At 36.4% G+C, this 23966-nt stretch overlaps 1 protein-coding gene across 9 annotated transcripts in view; it reads right to left on the bottom strand.

The window, feature by feature from the left end:
- The window catches only part of GTDC1 (glycosyltransferase like domain containing 1), a 344764-nt gene that overhangs the window by 267795 nt on the left and 53003 nt on the right, over positions 1–23966 (bottom strand). For 6 of the 9 annotated variants that reach the window (XM_072960919.1, XM_072960917.1, XM_072960916.1 and 3 more), the window contains exon 2: positions 1718–1781. The exons of 1 other annotated variant lie outside the window; for it this stretch is intronic. Coding sequence is in view for 4 of the 8 variants with exons in the window: in XM_072960916.1 (XP_072817017.1) it covers positions 1718–1781 (64 nt within the window). In the remaining 4 variants the exon portion in view is untranslated. Of the gene's footprint in view, positions 1–1717; positions 1782–2944; positions 3016–23966 lie in introns of all 9 variants that reach the window. 2 more of the 9 variants (XM_072960920.1, XM_072960918.1) reach the window with 1 other exon arrangement.

Here is a 23966-nt window from a genome sequence, read left to right on the forward strand (position 1 = left end):
ATCGTATGAAGGAAGGCCATAAAATCTGGCCAACAAAAGAAACTAATATAAGTGTTACAATTTTTAGGTCGCTCCTCAGAGTCAACTGTGTGGGCTGCTATTGTGACCTTGATTTCTCCAAAATTAAATAATCTGATTAAAAGATTATAACATTAGAATCTGAATAATTTATGCTTTTACAGGGAAAGAGGTGATAAATGATTGAAAATGTTTAAAGGATTAAACCACAAATCATCTACAAAGTTGCCACAGACACAAACAGGAAAACCGTCTCTTCTATCCTACTCAATTCTGTACTAGAAGCAAAGCTAACACGGATGAGAAAGCCAAGCGTGTGCTGCTGCAAGCTTCAGCTAAATCTTCTACCTGAATCTGGTGACTGAAAACACCAACAAGCCATTAGCTCCTCGAGGTATGGCCTTTTTCTCTCTAACACACAGATAAGTAGAGGCAGAGCTCCATTTTCTACACCAAATGAAAAGAAAGAAGGAACTGTGTGACAAGCCCGGGTCCCACGCTGGCATATTGTACCCTGGGCTCGGCACCATCAAGGGGCAGTGTGCTTCTCCCTGCCAGTCGGGGAGGCGCGGGGGAAGCTGTGAAACTAATACAGCATTGATGAGTAGCACCAAAGGTCTGCTGGTCCCTTCCTCCTGCACGTCCCCACCGAATCAGCTGTGAGAAGAAGACCAAAGGCTGTTACAGAACCAGCAAGGACTGAAGCACTGGCCCCAGATGTCACACATGGGGGCACGGAGCATTTACGACCTGAGCCTATCTAATTCCTGACAAAACGATCCCCTGCCCAGTTTTATTCATGGCCACAGATTCTGATAGCAAGTCACAACCAGTGTTGGGAAAGGCAATGGGGGAGGGAGAACGAGGGTAAGAAACCGAGAGCGAGCAGTGGCCAAACCTCAAATAACATACATACTTATCTTGTTTAAATTAGTGCCCATGCACAATACTTTGGGATGACAAAACCTGTGATAAAGGTTTCAGATATAATGATCGGCTCTGGGTGGCAAGGGTAAGTTTGCCATATAATCAAAGAATGCATTATTTTGTTCCTCACTGCTCTCCTTCTGCATTTGCTTTCTCTCCTCTGGGATATACTGCTGATGCTATTACCGCACAGGACACTGAGAGTTGCAGGCAAGGCATTCATGTACTGCCAAAGTGGTCCAAAGAGTGATGTCTGGCTACCTTTAATTCAGCAAGGAATATGAGGCAAAGGCAGGAAGCAAAAAGAATGAAAGGTATAGAAGAAATTAGGCACTAGCCTATGTTTTCTGTTTATTAGTGATGCAGATGAAATGGGGGGAAATCTAGAAAAAGCAGCCAAGCCGACTGAATTACAAAGAAAGATTAAAGGCGTTAAATGTGTATAACGTGGCTGACAACCAAGGAGCAATATGAGAGCTGTCCACAACTCTCCAAAGTATATAGATAAAAAAAAGTGTGGGAAGTTTTTATCTACTATATAAAGTGTGAATATATGAAATAATAATGAGACAAAATAAAAATAAAGAGATCTGACTTCAAGTAGCTGAAGAAGTAATCTGGTAAAACTTAAGAGAGGCTGCTTCCTTCTCTTTAGAAATATTTATCATCTTATTGTCCCACACCGCAGTGAAGAGTAGGTGATGGGAAATGACCACGTACTGCCAGAGGACTTAATTGATGGAGAAATAAAAATGAAGTCCTATTTGCTCACCTGATGATCCAGATAAACCGATGTGTCTCTTTACATATGTCCAATCTGGCTAATGCAGAGGTATCTGCAAAATTACAAAGGACACAGTTAAGTCAAAAGAAAGCCAATCTGCATTCTGAATCCCGACCTGGACAAGTTCACCTGAACTATCTAGTAGTCTGATTCTTGGCTATTCCAAGATGGGAGGAAAACCTCTAGAAACAGAAATGCTCTGAGCCTTAACTAATAAGAGCTTTCTTCAGTCTTCCCAAGGATTTCCCAAATTAATTATAACTTAAAAAAAAAAACTATAATAATTCAGATCAGAGGTCTTTAACCCTGGTATATAGACGACTTTCAGGAGTCTGTGCACTCCAGAATGATATATGCAAAATGTGTGGGCTTATGTAAATGTATATCTCTCTGGGGAGAAGGTCAGTAGTTTACGAGATTTGCAAAAAGGTCTGTAATCCAAAAAACTGTCAAGAACTTCTACTGAGGATAGTCTAAAAATCTCAAAGGCAGGTTGGAATGCATATGGATAATCAGCCCAGCTCTGGGATTTCAACTCCAGGGAAGCAGTGGAGGTGCACAGACACTTGTAGATCTGGGGTAAACACCTTAAGAACACTACTTTCCGACAGAGCATAACATCAGCTTTAAACTGTTACCTTACACAGCCCTGTGTTCTCCACGAGCCAGGCACAGTGCAGAGAGGAGATATTACCATACCCCCAAGGGTGGATACTATGACTTTCCTGTTCTGTATATATTAAAGTCAGAATTCTTGGGCATATGAATACTGACAAGGTCAGAACTAACATAGTAACTCATCCAAAAAGGATCCTACACGACAAGCAAAAGGGAGGAGCTATCAAAGCCGCAAGAAATGTGGTTCCCAAACAGTTTACATAGCACAGAATCGCAGGATTAGCCAAACACATCTCCTAAAAGAATTATTCTAAACAGTAATCACAGAGTCAGAATAACCTATACCAGAAAAAAACCAGGTCGGAGAACTTTTCAGACACCAACTGTGAGCAAGACGGGAAAGCATTCATAGCCAGAGAGAGGATGCTGAGCGGAGGTGTCACGAAACAACAGCAACCAACAAATCATCCCTGAGAAGACATAAATCAAAAAGGAGGGGAAAAAAACCTTCGAGATACCCTGTTTCAAATAATGACTATGTAGTATATTCTCTCAAAAAAAAAAATGTATTTAGACATTTACCTCTGGAGCACTTACCAGGCACAGCACCAGTGCTGGGGATGCATCAGTGAACGAGACAAGAAAGCTTGCCCCGCTGGAGCTTAATCCTGGGGAGAGGAGGAAGGATGATGGGAGACATGTGTACCAGCAGGATCATTTCAATTTGTGATACACGATATAAACGACACGAACAAGATGATGTGACCGAGGCATGGGAGCAAGGCCTACATCTACCTACTCCAGCATGGAGACGTTTACTCCAATCCCCAAAGTTGTCAGGGCCTCAGGGGATGGAGACAAGGAAGGGACTGTGGGGACAGCCAGGCAGACCTCTTCACTTCAGAGATGGGGACAGGAGAGCTATTCTGGAGGACAAAGAATCCCAACCTCATTATTCCCAAGCATCAAAATACACGCACCTAGACTGAGCTAACGATTCTGTGATATGCACCCTGTCGTTAGAGGAGAGGCCTGAGATCAAGGACTGAACAGCGTTTCTGAAATTTTTTGAAAAATTGGCTGAGGACACAGCGTACTTTGTACCCTTAGTATTTAACAAAGAACCACATTCTATCCAAATTCTTGACGTGTTCCATTCAATTAAAAGAATTGGGTTTCTTCCTTCTACAGACAAATGGGATCAATTTCTGCTGTCAAAGAAAGATTGCCCAAGGTCATGTTTCTAGGCCTCAAGCTCAGGCAATCTGGCTCCAGACCCCAAACTCTCATCACTACCATTTGCAGACTCAACAGAAGTAAAATTTAAAAGAACAGAAAAAAATCCTTAGATAGTTCCCAGTATTCTTAAACTGATACACTCAACTAAGATCAGAAAAAGTCAAATTAAATAAAAACAAGAGTTGCTCCAAATATAAAAACTCACAAGAGATGAAAATTTAGAAGCAAAACTAGGTGAGTGGAGAAGAGGATAACAATGAAATAATGAAAGAAGACACAAAAGAGTCATCTGCTCTGAGCCCAATGCATCCAAATGAGAATTCCTCAAGAAGACGAAAACAATACTATGTAAACATGAAAATGGTACAGGCCTCTGACACAGGGAATGACAACTGAGGCCGCAGGGTAAAGTCAGGCCTTGATTAATAACCATGGGACCTTCCAAACACTTGTACGTAATTCTGCTTCACAAAGCTCTGTGTGTGTGTGTGTGTGTGTGTGTGTGTGAGTGTTTGTTGGGGGTGGAGGGCTGGTTCTTAAAAGAATTTCAATGTTTCAAAAAAAAAAGTATAGAAATAATTCATATCTGAACAGGGTTATACAGACTATATTTTTAAATGCAGTTTCACATTAAAAAAAATCCTTTTTCCAAAATACAAAGCTCAAGAGGTAAATACATAAGAAATTACACAGGCAAAAATATATACACTGATTAAATATGTATACATGTCTCTAGAAGGATGCACAAAAAGATGGTAACACTGGTTACATGTGTATAAAGAAAGTGAGTGTTAGGGACCAAGGTATCGGAGGAGAGATTTCATACCCCTTGGTGCTTATCCGATTTGAATCAAGTAGAACCAACTAACAGTGACAATTCAAAAGTTTTGAAAAGAACCTTGAAGTTCAAAAATAAAAATTAATAAAACAACATCGAATAGGAAAAGGTATGGAAATCTATTTATTTCTATATATACATGTATATGCATAGAGGGGTCCTGGATGGTAAAGGAGTTAGGGATTATAGCCTCAGTGAAAGATGCTAGCTTCCCACCAATGAGACAGGAAGGGGGCAGGGCACAGCCATTCAAGGAATGCTACAGCAATTAACATCAAAACGGTGAAAGATTCAACCCCCAGTAGGCCTTGAGGCTCAAGATGGTGGGAGATTTAACTTTTAGTAGAACTTGAGCTTCATTATATGCATATTGTAATATATTAACATGGTGAATAACATGCCCACAGGTGCCATGGCAGTCCCAAGGCTAGCCACAAAAGGTCAAAGAGTGGGAAATGGCCAACTTCCTGGGAATCCCAGCCCCTTCCCCAGGCTAGTTAGACTGCTCCTTCCACTTCCTTGCATATGAAGCTACCAAAGCCCATAAAAACGGGCAACACTGCCCCTCAGGGTCTCTCTCTCTGTTCGGAGACGGCCCACACACTTGTCTATAGAGTGTGTACCTACTTTTACTCTAATCTGAGCACCCAATCTCCACACCTCACGGTCTTTCTCTTGCCTTTCTATGTATCTCTGAATAAATCTACCTTTACCCAACTGTGGCTCGCTCTTGAATTCTTTCCTGCGCGAAGCCAAGGACCCACACTTGGAGGGGCACAATCCAGGGGCTCAACTGACGCCTAGGACATGGCCCTCCTCACGCCCCACATCCATTTTTCCTGCATCACTTTCACACATCATCATCACCCATGGCCCCCGCAACTCACTGTCCATCACCAGAGATACACAACTAGCATGCATACACAGAGGCCATTTCAACTGGTAGATAATGCTGTTCATATATTCTATCTCTGAGAGGCTAGTTGCTTAAAAACATCTAGAATGACAGATGCACTTAAATAAAAGTGAAGAGGATTTTATAAGCTATCTATACAGAAATATATTTCATAATCTTTTTTTCAAAGTTGTTTAAGGAAAGAAAAAAATCTGTTTGAAAGTCAGAGATTCCAAAAGATCAGTGATGCAAAACTTCCCCAAAGCTAGAAATCTATTCAATTATTAGCTTAACACTTGCAAACCAGAATACCTATGGTCTCCAACTTAAGATAGAAACCCTGAGTCCTTTTCTTTTGCATGTGAGCATATTCTATGACATCTGTCATCTCACGGTCCAAAAGTGATGCTGCCAGCTTAACCGGGCAGCAGAGTGACTTATTCCTTCCTCCTTGGCCAAGAGAAGATCTTCCCCCTAAAGCTGTAAAGCTGTCAGGGATGGAGTAGGTCCTTTCCTTTAAACTTCTTACAAGTCAGAAATTTTCACAAAATCTACCCCCCAAGAAAGGCTTATTTACATTCATTTGCTTTGTGTTGCCATCATTCATTGTCTTCATTTTTAATTTACAGATATTTTTAGGCAAGTAAAATGAAATGCAGTCAGTTTTCCTCAATCTGTCTCAGCTCTACTCTTCATCTTCTGGGACCCAATTCATGTGATCCTTTAACAACTATTTATTTCACACCAAACTAGATATCTCCCTAAAGCTTACCAATCTAGCCTCCAGGCATATTTCTTAAATAAAAGCTGTAGATCTTTGTAAACCTAAAATTTGCATACTAAAGGAACAAATCAACTATCAAAAGACCTAGTAGTATACAGCAGTTGCTCACCTCCAAGCAGAGTTTAAAATTCATTTCAATGTATTATTTTGTTATAGAAACAGCTATTGACTTTTTACCTTTGCAAAATACTGTGTTTAATGAGCTGGTTAAATTAGAGGTGATAATGTGAAGCAAGTGCTTTAAATTGGTAAATTCTAAACCTTTTAATAAAAGTACATCAGTCAGAAGTTTCAATAAGACTCAGCAGGACAAAGAAGAATTAATGGTCTGTAGGTATCAAAAGGGGGTGATAGATAATGATAACCTTAATCATTTGCATAGGGATTTATAATTTCATTGCTTAAAGGTTAACGAAATTACATGGTATTTTGCCCACTCTTATCCAGTTATGGATGTCTTGGTTTGTATATATTTATTGACCAAACCATGTAACAGAAAAAATGATTGAAATATTACCAATTAATCTGCTGCATTTTTCTCTTAAGTACTCCTGGGTGCATAGCTATCATAATGTTCTTAACCAATAACTGTGTGCCCTAAAATAAAAATATGGTTTCCATCAACATCTCAGAAAAAGAAGAAATTCACAATCAGAATTCTAAAAGTACAGTAGGTTGCTAAAGTGACTTTTTTTTTAATTAGATACATTCCTTTATTTACTTTGTACTTCAAGTCAACTATTGCTAAATAGTTGCTTCTGCCAAATATTAACATAAAATCCACCCCAAAGATTGATGAATGTATTCAAGACACATTGTTTGAGGGTGAAACTGGATGGAGGAATGCAAACAAAAGACACAAATAATGAGAACATTTAAAATAATAAAAGAATTCTAGGCTGGAGCAATTGTTTTCAATTATCACAGGGCAAAAACACCACACTACAGGGGTCTTGCTTCACTGAGCACCCAGGAGGTGTTCAAAGCCAGCGCTTTGCTTGGGACCCAATTCTAATGGAAAATTGCAAAGAGTCTAGCTTTAGGCAGAGTGGTATTTCCAACTCAGGCTACACAACAGAATCACGGGGAGGGCTTAAAAAAAAAACAAACTGATACTTAAACCTCACAATCAGAGATTTTGGTTTCATCAATAATTTTTTGAAGATCCCAGATGATTTTTTACATGCAGCTAAAGGTGAGAAATACTGCTATAAAGGGCACTGGTCCTCAAAGTGTGGTCCCTGGACCAGCAGTGACAGCAACAGCAGTAGCAGTTGGGAACGTGTTGGGAATGCAAATTCCCAAGCCCCATCCCAGACCTACACAACTAGAAATTCTTGTTGCTGGAGGATAGGTTCTTGCCTCGAGCAGGGAAGAATTCAAGAGCAAGGCCTAGTAAAGTGAAAGCAAGTTTATTTAGAGGGATACACACTCCATAGGCAGAATGCGGGCCATCTCAAACAGCAAGAGGGAGCGAGGCTGAGAGGTATGGGGGTGTTTATTTAAAGTAAAAGTAGATACACACTCCACAGACAGAGTGCAGGCCACCTCAGAAAGCAAGAGAGAGCACTGACTACCAGGTGCACGGTTGTCAGTTTTTACGAGCTGGGTAATTTCATAGGCTAACTTGTAAGAGGATTATTCCAACTATGTTGGGGAAGGTGTGGAGATTTCCAGTCCTCTTTTGGACCTTTTATGGTCAGCCTAGGAATTATCATGACACCTGTGGGTGTGCCAAGAGGCTCAAGGTCTACTGGAAATCAAACTTTCCACCATCTTGGTTCTAACCAGTTTGTCCTGTCCTCAATTGCTGTGTCATTCCTTCAGTGGTTGTGCCCTGCCCCCTTCCCTCCTGTCTCAAACTGGGATGGGGCAGAGTAATCTGTATTTTGACAAGACCTTCAGGAAATTCTGATGTACACTCATGTTTGAAACACACAGCTTTAGAGTAAGAGGAACCTGGGTTTCAATCCTCTCTCCATAAGTTACTTGACTGAATGACCACTGGTCACCTCTCTAAATCTCACTTTCCTCACCTGCAAAATAATAGAGTTAGCTAAGATTTATAAACATGTATTATGTGCCATAGAAAGTGCTAATAAAGTGTTTTACATACATTAATTAATTTAACACAACAAGATTATCAGGTAGGTATTAATATCATTTGCATTCATCCATGATTACAAAGTGAGGAAGAAGAATCAGATTTGAACTCAAGTTTTTCAAATTCCAAAATCATTGGTCTTTCCCTATTCCACAAAATACTCTCTGGTCTGCCCTTCCTTCCTTCCTGCCTGCCTGCCTGCCTGCCTTCCTTCCTTCCTTCCTTCCTTCCCCCCTCTCCCTCCTGTCTTCCTTCTTTCCTTCTCTCCTGTCTCTGTCTACCTGTCTGTCTTTCTTACTTTCTTTAGAAGTTTATTTATAGTAATGAAGTTACTAGATGGAGACATACATTTTGCAAAATACAGAAACACATATGATTCAGTTCTAAACTGGTGAGTCCAAAACAGAAGACACTCAGGAATTCACGAGACTGGAGCTCAGAGATCAAGGCATGAGGCCAGGAAGAGGTGTGGCTTATCCCAAAACAGGGTGAAAAGTCTGTCCAACACAGGGGGAGCAACACTGGTTAGAGAGCAGCAGCAAACAAGGCTGAGTAAGCAACATGGTGCAGACTATGACTTAGTGTAAGAAGAATTTCACTTTAGTATACTAAAGATACAAAACGTTTTTTCACAGAGTATTTTTGATGTACTGATGGCAAAAAAAAAAAGTTGATTAACACTTATTCTAGGAAAAAATCAACCTAGGATTACACTGAAAAAAAAATACACAGGAAAAAAGTGAATTCTATTACAAAAAATGTTCCATATGATCCACTCATTACTATAGTGTTTCCACGGGTTATTCGTATGCATTACACAGCATTTTCAGTCATTTACTAATCCAGCCAACACTGACTGATCGCACTGAGTTAGGCATCAAGGGTAAAAAGATAAATAAGATACTGACCCGGGCACATGGTGCATTTATGTAAGAAACAGACTGCCAAATGTTTTATGCGATATTTATATGAAGTTATTAGGAATTCCAAAGGCCACCATAGACAGACCGACTCAGGAATGACTCCTGTGAAATTCCTGAAAGTCAATGAGGTATAAACTAGCCAAAACGTTCTGCATATAAGACACAAAAGTACTGCTTATGCTAGCATCACAATCATCAGCTCACAAGCGGAGCATCCCCAGTTCCATCCACACTGAGGCTGACTTCCGCTAGAAAGGCAGGCAAACGTAAAATCCAGCTTTTAACATTCACATCATTCGTTTCACTTTTCCTGAAGAACTCATGAGTAACGGTGTACAGAAATCCACTGGAAAATTCTACCTCTGTACCAATGAAAGAAAACATGAGGCACAATGGGTGACTGAATTCACTAGCACCTCTGTCAATGACAGTCCAGGGCTGGAAAACATCTTTCTTAGTTCGGCTATAATCTGACAACTCCACACTGCATATTTGTCTCTGAGAATAATTTAGGGAGCATGTATATCCACCATACTAGGCTTAAATGATGAGGTGCTAGAGTTTTTTCTTCCCCCTCAGAATAAATGCGAACTGAATTTGCTATGATACTAGAAATTATAGCATTTTTCAAACTACGTATGTTCAAGAATCGTCAGTAATGCATCTTTAGTGAAGCTGTTTATTAATAACTTATACAAATATAATAATCAAAGAACTGAACCCCACAGTTAAAAACTACCCGGTAAGACACTAGTTTTTATGCCATATAATATCCAGGACATATATAATGTTAAAATTAAGACAATGGCATAAAAAGGTGTCTAAGTACTTTGAGTGATAATTTCTTTGGTCCAAATATATCCAATTCATATTTACATAGAGTTATTTTACTAAAATTCAATCATCTGTCACCTCATTCTTTAACTATATGTGACAATGTGGTAGGATTAAAAGGTTGGTATTTGGTAGTAGTTTAGTTTCCAAAAAAGTGGTTGGTATAAAATCATATTTTAAAATATTCAGACGATGCCATCCAGATATCCACATGCACTTGGATCTATACGCCTGAGAGAACTTGTTTAGATTTACTGAAGCTATACCTGCTGTCAAGAAACAAAAAAGTTGTGACGGTTGATCAAACACAACTTTGCCTCCAGTATCATGTTAATGTCTTCCACTAACGCCATCCTAAAAGTTAACAGTCAATGTAATCCACAGGTTTCTCTTTATTTCTATATTTAAATCATCACAGGTTTGATCAAGCATGCAAATCCCTTTGGGCTCAGGGTTCCCATCAACATGTCTTATAGGAACATTAAAAATTGAATGGGCATAAACAACTCCAACAGTGCGGAGCTCATGACAGCATCGCTGTGATCTCTGCGTTTCATGTGCAACAGCACTGGGAAGTTTGCAAGGGAATGTGAGCAGCTAATTACTAGCTTTTGCTTGAGGGCAGGTGTGCTGATCTCTACAGGTGTCTTAGCTGCAGCGCTCTGCCTACTTGCCTCTTGAAGACGTTCACTATAACGACTTGCTCAAGCCCTGCAAAACATCTGACAGAATACTAAACTGTTGGGTGTTCAGGAAGAAACATGTTGTGACTTCTTAAAGATACCGCCAAGGAGAAATAGCAGTTGGAGAGGCCTTACATGGTTTGGGAAAGAATAGTATAAGACAGTATAAAAAGTAAATATAAAATTATATCTATCAATCACACACATTAAAGAAGGATACCAATGTTGTATCAGTAAGTACAGAAAATTTCTCAAAGAAAATCTTATTTTCTAGACAGTATATTAAAAAAAAAAAAAGAAAAAACTAGCTAACTAATAATCTTACATTGGACCATCTTTTTTCATTCGTGCAAGATAGTGGCCAGTGCTGTGTATGAAATTTTAGAAGGACCAAAAACAAAAAAATCTGAGAAGGTATCTACTATTAGAAATTAGCAAATAAAACATTCATCTGCTGATTGGGGAGGTGTACATATCATTCACATGTGATGCCACTTACAGGATTAATATTCCTTAGAATCCTTCCCATAATACTTCAAAAGAAATAATGCTTAATAATGGAAAGACACAAATCAGAGACAAACATCTCCTGTCTTGCTACTGGTACCTGCGTAATCTGGGGCAAGAAACTTAACCTTTCTGTGTTTCAATTTCCTTGTATAATAATAAACAAGACCCACCTGATCAGGGGGTATTTTTAAATAAGACAGTGTCCCTTAACTATTTGAGCTAGAGCTTGACATATAGTAAGTGCTTAATAAACAGAAATTAGCATCATGAAAATTTCTAAATACATTAGCCTCTTTTCTTAGCAGAGTACTAGCGAATCAAAAAACATCTTGGAAAGTAAAGATTCATCAGTGGTATATTATTCAGAAATTTGTTATATGGCGCATCTTTTTAAATAAAATATTTGATCTTGCTTTTAAGCAATCAATCTAATCAATAAATAAACACACAAACACAACTTTAAAATAACTCTTTATCTGAAAAATCAATCATCTTGGTGACAAGGTCATATTCTTAATACAGAATATTTGTGGAGAAATTAGTCATGTTTTATAACAACAAAGTAAAGTTCTAATAATATTTCAAACTTCATCTAGTTAGGAAAGAACCTTTTGGGCAATATTAAGGATAATATTCTTAGGCAATGAATCTGCTAGAGTAAGAAAATGCCTGTAAGTGAGAATATATTTTTATCAATTATTTTCATCCAAAATTCCCCATTTAGTGCTTTTCTTGAACCATATGGAATTAAGATGGTATTTCAGATCATCATTAATAATAATTGTGTAACCAAAACATCACTGATCCTTAAAAAAATTTAATAAAAGTAGGAATTAAAACTGTTTCAGACTATTCTCAACAGAAACAAAAAGGGGGAAAAGTTTAAAGCAAAATGTGTACAAGATACATAAAAATAACATGGTATTTCCAAAATTAAGAATAATGAGACCCCTGGGATTGATCAGAATATAACTGTTGGAAGAAATATCCCTCTTAGTCTCAGTAGACTATTACATCAGAGACTTATTTCTTCAAATCTAGACAATGCAGTAACCTTCTGTTCTCTCTTCCTTTAAATCCTGCTTCCTCCTGTCCTTCCTCCCATTTCCAGTGCCATCCCAACCACCATGAATGTTAAGAACTGACCTGCTGTGCTTTGTTTAATTTGTACCTAATTATGTCACAGCCTCACACAAAGATCTAGTCTCACTAGAAGATAGGCACATAGACACTTAAAGAGGTGTGTGTGCATGTGCATGTGCCCGCACACACATGTGCATGCATGCATGAGTGAGCATGCACAAAGTGCTAAGAAAGGGTAAACCAGGGGTCAATTCATTTTGCCAAACACGAGTCAAGGAAAGCTTCATATAACTGATGGGAGCCATGTGAAGTAGTACCTACAGAACAAATTCAAAGCTTCAGGCCATAAGTATCCATTATCGAGCCTCAGTCCACCCTGTTCCAACTGCTTCCCACACTCTCCCTGCGCGGACCTGCGTGTCCTCATTCTCTAAACATACTGGACACTCTGCTGTCACCTGGCCTCTGCCAGTCCTTCTGCCTTGAATCCCTTTTTCATTGTCCCCATCCTTAAACTTTAAAATTAAGAAGATACCCTTATACCAAAACATTCCACTTCCACTTATTTTTCTTATACAGTTAAATCAAAAAGGAATCAAAAAGGACTTTTAGACTTTGCAACAGCAAGCAGGAAGACAACGTTAATCCCTTCAGAAACTCTGAAGGAAAGTGATTTTCAACACAAAATGTAATTATTTGGGCAAAATACTAATCAAGTAAGAAAACTGAATAAAGGTATTTTTCTCACACATAACCTTTCCCAGGAAACTGGATACATACCACAAAAATAAAGGAATCAGACAAGAAGAAGGAAGACAGTATGAGATTCAGGAAAAGGCAAAGGAGTTCCTAGTTTAACAGCAGAAGGGAAACACAGGAAGAGAGCGTACCTAGAAAATGAGATGGAAGGAGAATGGAAGTCTCCTGGAAATGTACAGTCAAGAAAAAAATGGAAACAATTAAATTATTCAATGCAATTCACCTTATAGAAAAGAATACTAAGAAGCTCCTGGAAGATACAGAAAGAAATATTAAGAGTGACAAATAAGCTAGATAAATGAAAAAATAAGGGACTACTAACTTCATGAAAAACAAAATCAAAAGCATACTTTCTATCAGAGATCATTACAATACTCAGTTATAAACAATATCTGCATAGTAGAATAATGCAACCCTAAAAATAAGTCAGCCAAAAGTTGGGAATATGTCAGGGAAAGATGGAGGTGGAAAGATAAGAAGTCCTTAAAGACCATAATATAAAGCCAACAAACAATATCTAAAATGTATGCATTAAAAGTTAACAACGTGTATATATGTAATTCAGCAATATAGAGATATGTAATAACCAGAAGAAGCAGATGAAAGGTTAAACATCATTTTTAAGAGAGAAGGGGACCAGAAAGAGTAGGCAAAGCACAACTGAATTTTCTAATTGGCCTTTTACAACAATTAGAATTTTAGAGTAGGTAAATGTATTATTTTGACAAAATATGAATTAATTGAAAAGAAAGAATCAGGCATGTTCACAAGAAGGGTTTTGACAGTGTTTTTCACAGAGTAAAAAGCAGAAACAATCTAAATGTTCAATAATCAGTGGCTGGTTAACTAAATTACACTATTATCTATACAGTTGTTAAATGACTCTATAGCTATTTAAAATGATGTTGCAGAAAAAAAAAAACACTTAATGCAATGGAGAAATGTCCATATTATAAAATGAAAAATGACAGGTCAACATATAGCAAAGAACAAAAGATGAATACCTATGAAAACATTAATGGTAATTTAATTTATTTTTCTTTTTTTCCTCAATGCTTCTCTGGTTTTCCAAATTCTCTAAAGGAAATTGTAACTCTGTAAATGAAAAAAAAAAAAAACAAATTTAAATGCAACTCATCACTCTATTTAAACTGTGTCACTTCACGAAGGCTTCCCTGATATCCAAGCCAGAATTCCCTTTTACCTCCTACTATACACTGGACACGCCACCACCAGAACATGAGCGCAACCTGCTTTGTAACACAGTAATTGTCTATGTCCCTTCTCCCATTTGATTTAATCTGCCATCACCACATAGGCTAAATGGAATATGCCTGGGCTTCTGGAGACAAGCCCCCCAAATGAGGAAATCATAGAAATAGCCTGCGCATTAGTTAAAAAAAAAAGAAGAGTATTGACTGACTAGTTTTGAGGATAATAGTCATGTAAGTTTCAAGGTGGTTTTTCTTATCACATTGCTATTTAGTCCCATCCCACACATGCTATCTCTCAAACTGACTTCTAAAACATTTATCTTTTGTCTGAAGGCTTCAATGAAGCAGTGTTTAAACGGAGATCTTCAGAATTTCTTACTAGATACATGCTTATAATTCCATAATGCCAGTTACTTGAGGATCTGGTTGGTAGAACATCAGTTACCCAAAGTGTTACTATATTAAATAAGTTAAAAATAGGACTATTTGTCTTTATGTGTGTATAAGATTTCCAAATTAACTAGAAATTTAAATATGTTTGGTGGAGCAAATATGAAAAACATTTCATAATGTTTGGCTTTTATTTAGTTCTAGTTTCAAAATGACTAATAAATGAAGCAGCATAAATTCTAGAAACAGAATGTTTCTGGGCAAAACCAGAAAACTCCACTCATTCTAATATGCAAAGGATTCTTAACTCTTTCCTATAAATGGGAGTAACATTCAGTATATTTGATAAAAAGTCTTAAAGGATTTTAAAATTTCATCTTGTTGGGGCTATTTTCTCCATGAGATCAACCACTCCTTTTCAGCGTCCTTTCAGAATAGACTGCCTATGAGTAAGAGGAACCACAAAGAACAGAATGTTACAAAGTAAAGAGCTATTTCATCCACCCTCACTCTCCTATCCCCAGAGGTCTGAGCAGAAGGGCATAAGGACAAGGCAAATCGCCTTTTACAGAGCAAGGTTAAACTGTCTATTGAGTGACAACTGTATGGAATAAGGAAGGCATTAAATTTTAATGACAACAATTTGATCTGTAGATTTCTATTTTGTATATTGTTTATCAACTTTTAAAAACAAACAAGGAGGTAATGGTTTAACTACTAAAGAATCATTTGCTTTACAAAATAATGTGTCATGAGATGGTTCTGTATATTAAATGACATGCAATATAGACTAAAGCTATGACAGAGAGGAGACAAGGCAGAAAAACATAAAACCCAAAATGTGAGGAACAATACCGACTGAACTTTACTTGAGCATTCCAAAATTTTAACATGGTAAAACATACTGTTGATTTTACAAAAAATCAATTTACCATCAATTTTTCAAGGACATGTCCTCTGCATTAAGCAAAACACACTACTAAGAATTCTAGAAAATACAAGCCAATCTACAACACAGAAAGAGACCAGCAATTGCCTGGGAACTGAGATTGGAGATGGTGGAGGTTTGCTTCAAGGGGGCACAAGGGAACTTTCTCGGGTGAAAGAAACGTTCCAAATCATAATTATGGTCATAGTTACACAGCTGTGTGCTTTTGTCAAAACTCATCACATTGCCCGCTTAAAATGGGTACAGTTTGTTAGAAGTAAATTACACCTGAATACAACTGATATAAAAGAGTACACTTGTAACAGTTGACCATGGCTGACAATCATTCCAATTACCTAATGACTTTTATTGTAAATTCATTCTGTTTCTGACACACAAGGTTAAAGGTATCATGAGTAAAAACTAGCTGAGTGACATCATTAGTTTACAGTCACCAGGCATAATAACTTATTACTGGTTTAATGCACTGCCACCCACCCTGTGCTTACCACACAGTACTTCATATTACTGGTTGGTTTTTTTCTGCTCAATTAGTCTTCAGGCAAAAAAATGTGCCATGTATTTATTAGTGTCCTCTAAGATCTAGCTCAATTTGTTTCACAAACCAAAGGGTTTATACATTGATTTACACAATGAAAGACTTTAGACAAGTAATTATCATTTCTTCCTAATACTAAAAAAGCAATAGTTTTTGAAAAAATGTAAGAACAGCTATCTTCATTTCTCATACTAGACAGTGCTATTTTAGAAGATGAATACAGACTTTTTCATAATTATATTTAAACTATTATTTTATATTTGAAAAAGAAAATTCTTCAACAGGTATTAAAGAGCCAACAGAACTTATAAAACAAGCTACAGTATAACAGTATAGTTTTTTTAAGTGAAAATATTACAATTTTATTTCTTTCCATTATGGCAGTGTTTCCACTATATATAAATTTTACTAAAATGATTACCAATAAAGTATCTATTTTAAAAAATAATATGACATATCATCTCACACTTAGAAATTGGTTTAAGATAACTTATTTCACAAATCTTAACAGAAAACACTTAGTTTATTAATTATTATTTTAAAAATTAATTACACAGTAATCAAGCCAGGGTGGTACTGGCGAAAGAACAGACAAATAGATCAAAGGAACAGAAAAAGAGAGCTCAGAAATAGACCTACACAAATACAGTCAACTGATCTTTGACAAAGGAACAAAGGCAATTCAATGAAGGATAGTTTTTTTCAACAGATGGTGACGGAACAACTGGACATCTACGTGCAAAAATCTGAATCTAGATATAGACCTTACACCCTTCACGAAAAAAAAAAATTCAAAATGGATCACAGGCCTAAATATAAAATGCAAAACTATAAAACACCTAAAAGGTAATATATGAGAAAATTCAGATGACCTTGGTTTGGCATGACTTTTTAGATACAACACCAAAGGCACAATCAGGGGTAGAGGTAGGGGGAAGCTGGCATATTGGGCTTTATTAAGAAAATCAGAAGCAACCCACACACTGGGCAAAAATATTTGCAAAAGACATACCTGACGAAGGACTCACCCAATATATACCGCTCCCCCCCAAAAAAAGCCCAAAACAAAAACAAAACTTTTAAAACTCAACAATAAGGAAACAATCCAATTTTTTAAATGAGCAAAAGATCTGAACATCAAAGATGGTATACAGATGGCAAATAAGCATATGAAAATGCTCAACATCATAGGTCAATAGGAAACTGTAAATTAATACACACCTAGTAGAATGGCTAAAATCCAAAACACTGACAACACCTAAAATTCTAAAGAGGAAGTGGAGAACAGGAACACTCCTTCATTTGCAGTCCAACTGCAGAATGGTATGGCCTCTTTTTAAAGACAGTTTGACAGTTTCTTACAAATTAAAACTAAACATACTTCTACCATACAATCCAGCAATGATGCTCCTTGGTATTTAGTTCAATTAAGTTGAAAACTTACACCCACACAAAAGCCTGCACACAAAGATTTACCAGCAGCTTTATTCAGAAATGCTGAAACTTGGAAACAGCCAAGATATCCTTCAAAAGGTGACTGGATAAACACACTGTGGTATATCCAGATGCTGGAATATTATTCAGCACTAAAAAGAAATGAGCTATCAAGCCATGAAAACACAATGAATAGTCTTAAATGCATACTGCTACATGAAAGAAGCCAATGTGAAAAGGCTACATACTGTATGATTCCAACTGTAAGACATTCTGGAAGAGACAAAACTATACAGAGATCAGTGGTTTGCCAGAGGCTCTAAGGGAGAGAGGGAGGGAGGGATGAACAGGTGAATCACAGGGGATTTTTAGGGCAGTGAAGCTATTCTGTATGACACTATAGGGTGAAAACATGTCTTTCATTATACACTTGTCAAAACCCTTAGAATGCCTAACAGAGTGAGCCTTAAACTTAGGACTTTGATAATGATGGATCAACGTTGGTTGATTCTAACAAGTGTATCACTCTGGTGGGGATTTGATGGTGAGGGAGGTTCGGGAGGGGGGACCCTCTGTATGTTCCATTTGGTTTTTCTGAACCTAACACTGCTCTAAAAAGTAAAGCCCATTAATTACTTTAAAATTAATTACATAAAAAATTCTTTCCTAAATAAAATCCAGATCTTGTGTGTGTAGTTTAACATGGAAATGTAATGCAATGGCTCTCTTGCTCATGTCAACAGAAGGATCCACCTTTTCTTTAAAACATGTCAGGTCCTTTCAAAAGTATCTTTCTCCAAGAGAAGTTTATAGTTTGTGGTTTTATGAGAAATTCAACAAGCTTCCCGTATTGAGGAGCAGTTCTTATTGTCAAAATCTTAAGTTTTACAATGACAGCTTCACTTTTACAATGATGGTTTCAAAAGATTATGTTTCCAATGCCAATAAAAAAAGTATGTGCCAAGCAGCTAATATTCACCAGAATGTGTCGACTCTAGGGTTTTACCATATTATATATAATTGATTTCTTCACTCAATCTCTTGACATTTATTGCTTTTCTCTTCCAATACATGAAAAAAAAAATAATGCTTAAGGGCCTCCCAATACAAAAAAAAAATTAGGAATGGTTTAAAAGTACATTAAATATAAAGAAAGTTTAATTCAGACACCTACTTAAAAATAAAATAATAAAACATAATATTAAGATCTTCTACCACTGACTTAATATTTTCACACACACAAAAAAACCCCCAAAATTCTTGACCATGATATTTTTCAGTCTGACTAAGAGCTGGATCATTCAGGAAGCAATCAAAATTGGGGGGGGGGGTTGTAAAAGAACAAGTAAAAAGTCAGCAATATAATTTTAAGTCAGGAATGGTATAACCTGAGTTGAAGAAAAAGAGAAGTCAGGAGTTGTAAGTATACAAAAAGCTATCATCCAGACAAGGTAATTAAGGGCTAAATATGTGAAATTACCACAAGATAATTTTAGATTAAGACATTAAAACTATCTTGATAATGGATTTTATTAAAACTAAAATTTGCATTCAAAGGATTCAAATACTTTTTTTTTTAGAAACTATATATTATATGTGAGGCACTGTGACAGAAGCACTGGATAGATGTCTGATGGACTTACAATCTCAATGCAAAACACAATGGACACAAGAGAAATCAATATTAGTCAGAAGTGAGAATTGACTAGTTGAGAGAACCATGGGAAAGAAAAATTATGGTTGATTGAGGCATCTTTAGCCTTAATAATTTGGGAGAATGAATTTCCATTAAGTGAGGTAGTAAACAGAGCCACATTTGCAAGGAAGAAAAACAATTTCATTCTGAGTATGAATTTTGAGGTATTATTAGTATCTGGTAAGCAGTTGACCTCAAGAGGAGTCAATGTTGGAACTGCTAATCCAAAAATTATTAGAATACGAGATGATGAATGATAACTAAACTTACTGGGGTAATCACTTCATAATATACGTATGGCAAGACACTCTGCTGTATACCTTAAATTTCTACAGTATTATCTGTCAGATCTCAAAAAAAACTGAAAGAAGAAAACTGAAAAAGTAATAATTAGACTAGAGGTAAAGATTAATGACAGGAATAGATGAAGTCACTCAAAAAAAAGAAAACTAAGCTAGGAAAAACAGACTGAAAATGGGTCTTTGGAAAAGCTCTTGGCTTAACGCATAAGCAGCTAAAGAGGGACAGAGAGGAAGGGTAACAAGGGGAGGATGAGAGGGAGGGACAGCGAGCACACAAGTGAGCCAGCAGAGGCAGATTAAAAAAACTAAAAAACATGGCAGTAGGAAGACACTGCTACCCCAGTCTCTACTCCAGAAACAAACCAAAAAAAAAAGTAAAAGAACAAAAAATAATGAATACCTCATCATCAATGAAACAAAGACACAGCCACAACCACAAACCACAAACTATTTTAAAAAAAAAAAAAAGAAGAGAAAGAAAAATCTGCCAAATTATGTGATATCTGGAACCAAAATGAGGAGTAATGCTGACAGCCAAACCACACCCTCTCAGATCTAAGGCAGGATAAAGATTCCCCTAAAGTTGGAACAGTTCTAAAGCCCACTCAAGAAAATTCTGATTGGAGTAAGGATGTTTAAACATCTACCTAGGAGAGAATAAGAGAAGTTTCTCCAGAAAATCATAGTCAACACCACAGAAAGATAGAGGAAACACCAACACGTTCTATTGTCAATGACTAGCTTTTTTGTGCGGAGATATTGCCAAATGGGAGGAAAAGAGATAGGAAGGAATTATCACCAAACCACTCCTATGACTCACAGGCCCTCAAAGTCACAGTGACCTTCACAGCACTGCGAATTGAGGTGAGATATGTCCCCAGAGCAAGTGAAGGAGCGTAAGATAAAAAACCCACATGGAAGTGCAAACTGTTGTCATTTATCCCCTCTCCCTACTATTCAACACTTGCATCTGACCTCACATTTTTTTCAGGCAATACCTGTTCTTAAAGGAATATGAACTCACTGAAAAATGAGTATGAACCAGAAAGGAATCAGCAAAAAGTTTATACACTACTACCATGGATCAGAGTGGCAGGATTATAAGCCAATGGCAGATGAAGAAAAGATATTGTCTTAGGAAATAGAGGAAGCACTCACAAAGAATTTTCCACAGCTTATATTACAGAGAATATGAGCTACTTCAAATTAAAAGAGGCTAGAAGAAAAGTATGAAATATCTAAGAGAGGATAAGACAATTAAAGGCAAACTGGTAGACTAAGGAAGATGGAGATGTGGGGGGGGGGCGGAATAGGTTAAAGCCAGAAAAGAAGCAATGAAAAACCAGAGCACCCAATACTGAAACAGTCAAGGAAAGAGGATGGGCATGAAAAAAAGCACAGAAAATGAAAAGTTTTAAAAGATATATAAGAGATGAGATGAGATGATCAATATAGACACTAAATGAGATCCAGCCAATACACACTTGAAATCCTTTCAAAAGAAAATAGAACAAATAAAATAGGCGGAAAAAAAACAACACTATAACAAAAGAAAACGTTTTCTTGAGGGGTGGGGTAGAATGAAAAATTGGATTCAAAACAATACTAAGACATTATCTTTATGAGGTTACAGAATTTAAGAAACAGAGAAAATAAATATAAATTCTGTGAGTATAAAGGCAGAAAAATTGAGTGGCCTTAGACTTTTATATAGCAGCATTCACTATTATTGTCTGGATATAAGGCGGCAATGTCTTCAGAGTTCAAAGGCAATGATATAACACCCAATTATGTGATGCCCAGCCAAACTGTCCATAAAGCACAAAAGCAGCCTACAAACACTTTCAAGCATTCAATTACTCAAGAAATACAGTAACTATGAGCTCTTCTTGAAAAAAATGTATGTACATATAGGTAGATACATAAATAGATATAGTTATGTTTAGATACAACCAAAAAAAAAAAAAAACAAAAAACAAAAACCCACTAAAAACAATCAAAACAAACAAAAAACCTGATAACCAAATTCAGCCAGCCAAGAAATGAATCAAAACAAAGAATTAAAGAACGGAGATATGTGTTGATATAAAGACTAGAATTAATTTTACAGAATGGAGATAGACCAGGTTCTTTGTCCTCTGAATGAATGGGTCTTTACAGAGAGAGGCCACACTCACAGAGTATGGTTAAAATACAAGGCTGCTTCAACACTCTCTCCCATTATCAAGTCCAAGAAAAGGAGAATAAAAAGTTACAGCATAGGTTAATAGGAGAAAACTAGGAAAAACTGTTTCAACAGGTACCCCAAAGAAACTGAGTCTTTCCATTTTGGGGCTTCCAGAAACAGAACTGCAGCCAGTGATCTCAGCAAGCGTACCAGAAGCAGCATGAGCGGCAGCCTCACAGAGCCCGGGGAGGTGCCCAGCGGACCTCTGCTTCTGTGAAACCAACTAGATTTAGTACTGACTCTTTCTGAGAGTGCCCAGGCATTCCAGGGTTTCACTTCTCAGGCATAAATAATCTATCAATCTTTCAAAAATACACAACTGAAAGAAAATAACAAGGGCCGTTAAAGAGGTAGGGGAGAAAAGGATCATTATAGGATTAATGAAGTCATGTGTGTGAGACTTTTGAAAATTGCAAAGAACTATAGCTTTCAAAGACTCTTTCATTCAATAAAAAACAAAGAATAAAAATAATAAAAATAAAAATTTAAAAAGCCATCAGTTACTCCTCATTTCCTACAGAGTAAATTCTAAACCACTTAGATTTTCAAAAGCATTTGCATTCTGACCCAGGCTACCTATATAGTTGATTTCCTATCGGGCGCTCTCTTCCTCCACAGCACTGAACCAACAGGTGTTCTTTTTAACCCAATATATGCTCTTCTGGGTCCATAGTTTTGTTTCCATTTTCCTTCCTAATAGCATCACCACCTTCACTAACTCTGTAACATTAAATCCTATTTACTATGCTGGGCCCATATGATATGCAATACCCTATAAAAACTTTTTAAAGTAATCTAACATTCAATTTCTTCAATTTCATATAGTCTATTTTTATATAGCTTTTGCTACATGACCTACACATCAAATTCTTCAAAAATAAGAGAAAAAGAGATTAACATTCTTACATTTCAAGGACTATACTTAAATTAAATTAGTAAACTATTACTTTATATTCAAGTTGCATGAGCTAAAACTTGATTTTACTCTATACGATTCAGTTTCTCTATCTACTAATCAAAGTTTATTCTCCTTTAAAAAAATGTGCTACTTGATTAGAAGCATCAGTCCCTGAGAATGGAATTTTCTCAGAGAACACTTCTCAAGACTATCTGCAATTTAAAAAAAAAAATTTAAAAATTTTTAAAAAGCAGGTTGTAAGCACTGAAAATTTTTAAATATAAAACTAAGACTAAATAACTGAAAATTAGTTTCCAAATAGAATACAAGTGTTACACATATTGACATGATACAAATTTAACATAAGTAATAAAAATTAGGCAGTAGGAAAATGGAAATATGTTATTTTCTTACTTTTCATTACAGGAAATAAACTGATACAGTAACATATACAGTTGATTTTTTAAATATAATAATCTTGATCTGTTATCATTTTTCATAATTTTTTTTCACCTTAAGTGAAATCACTTAGGTATTTCTTGCTGTAAAGGGTCTTCACTTAATTACTGTAACTCCTTTTGTTTTTACTTCAATTTCTTTTACTTATATTACAATCAAGTAGTATTACTTTTATTTAAGTGAAAGTAGTATGTAGGATGATTCTATTATCATTTTTCTCTTGTTTCTCTATAAATCTATGTACACATGTGTACATGTGCATGTGTGGGTATGGGTATGTGTGCACAGAAGGAGAAAAAAAAGTCTGAAATGAGTTCCAAATTATAATAATTATTTATTTGTAGAATGATTTTTTAAAATTTCTTCATCCTTATTTTTACAATGAGTTTTTGTACAGTGAGTACCCAATCATTTAATGCAAATCAGCATTTTAAGAACTTGAACAACATCATAGAAATCACAAGTCTGACTCAGAGTAGAAAAACATACATGCCCCCACATATTCCTGTACTTATTCAGGTATTTATTCACTCATTTATTCAACCAGTAACTGTGTTGTATCCACTATGGAGAAGAAATAAGACATGAAATTGTCTTAAACATCTTAGGTGCCATCACATCCTTAATAAGAGAAAGTTTGTACTAGATAATTATAAGGCATATGTAAAATATAATATTTTAATAGAAAGCATTGATCATATGAAATTTAAAATCTGAAAGAATAAACACAACACAAACACTACGAACAAAATTTTACTTCATTCTTAGTGGATTTTTCTTTTTTTGCAATATGGAAGATATAGGATTAAAAAAACAAAGAGTCATCATATTCCAACCTTTAATTAAACAAAAAGCAAAAT

The sequence above is a fragment of the Vicugna pacos genome, chromosome 5 (assembly GCF_048564905.1).
Source record: "Vicugna pacos chromosome 5, VicPac4, whole genome shotgun sequence".
NCBI classification, from domain to species: Eukaryota; Metazoa; Chordata; class Mammalia; order Artiodactyla; family Camelidae; genus Vicugna; species Vicugna pacos.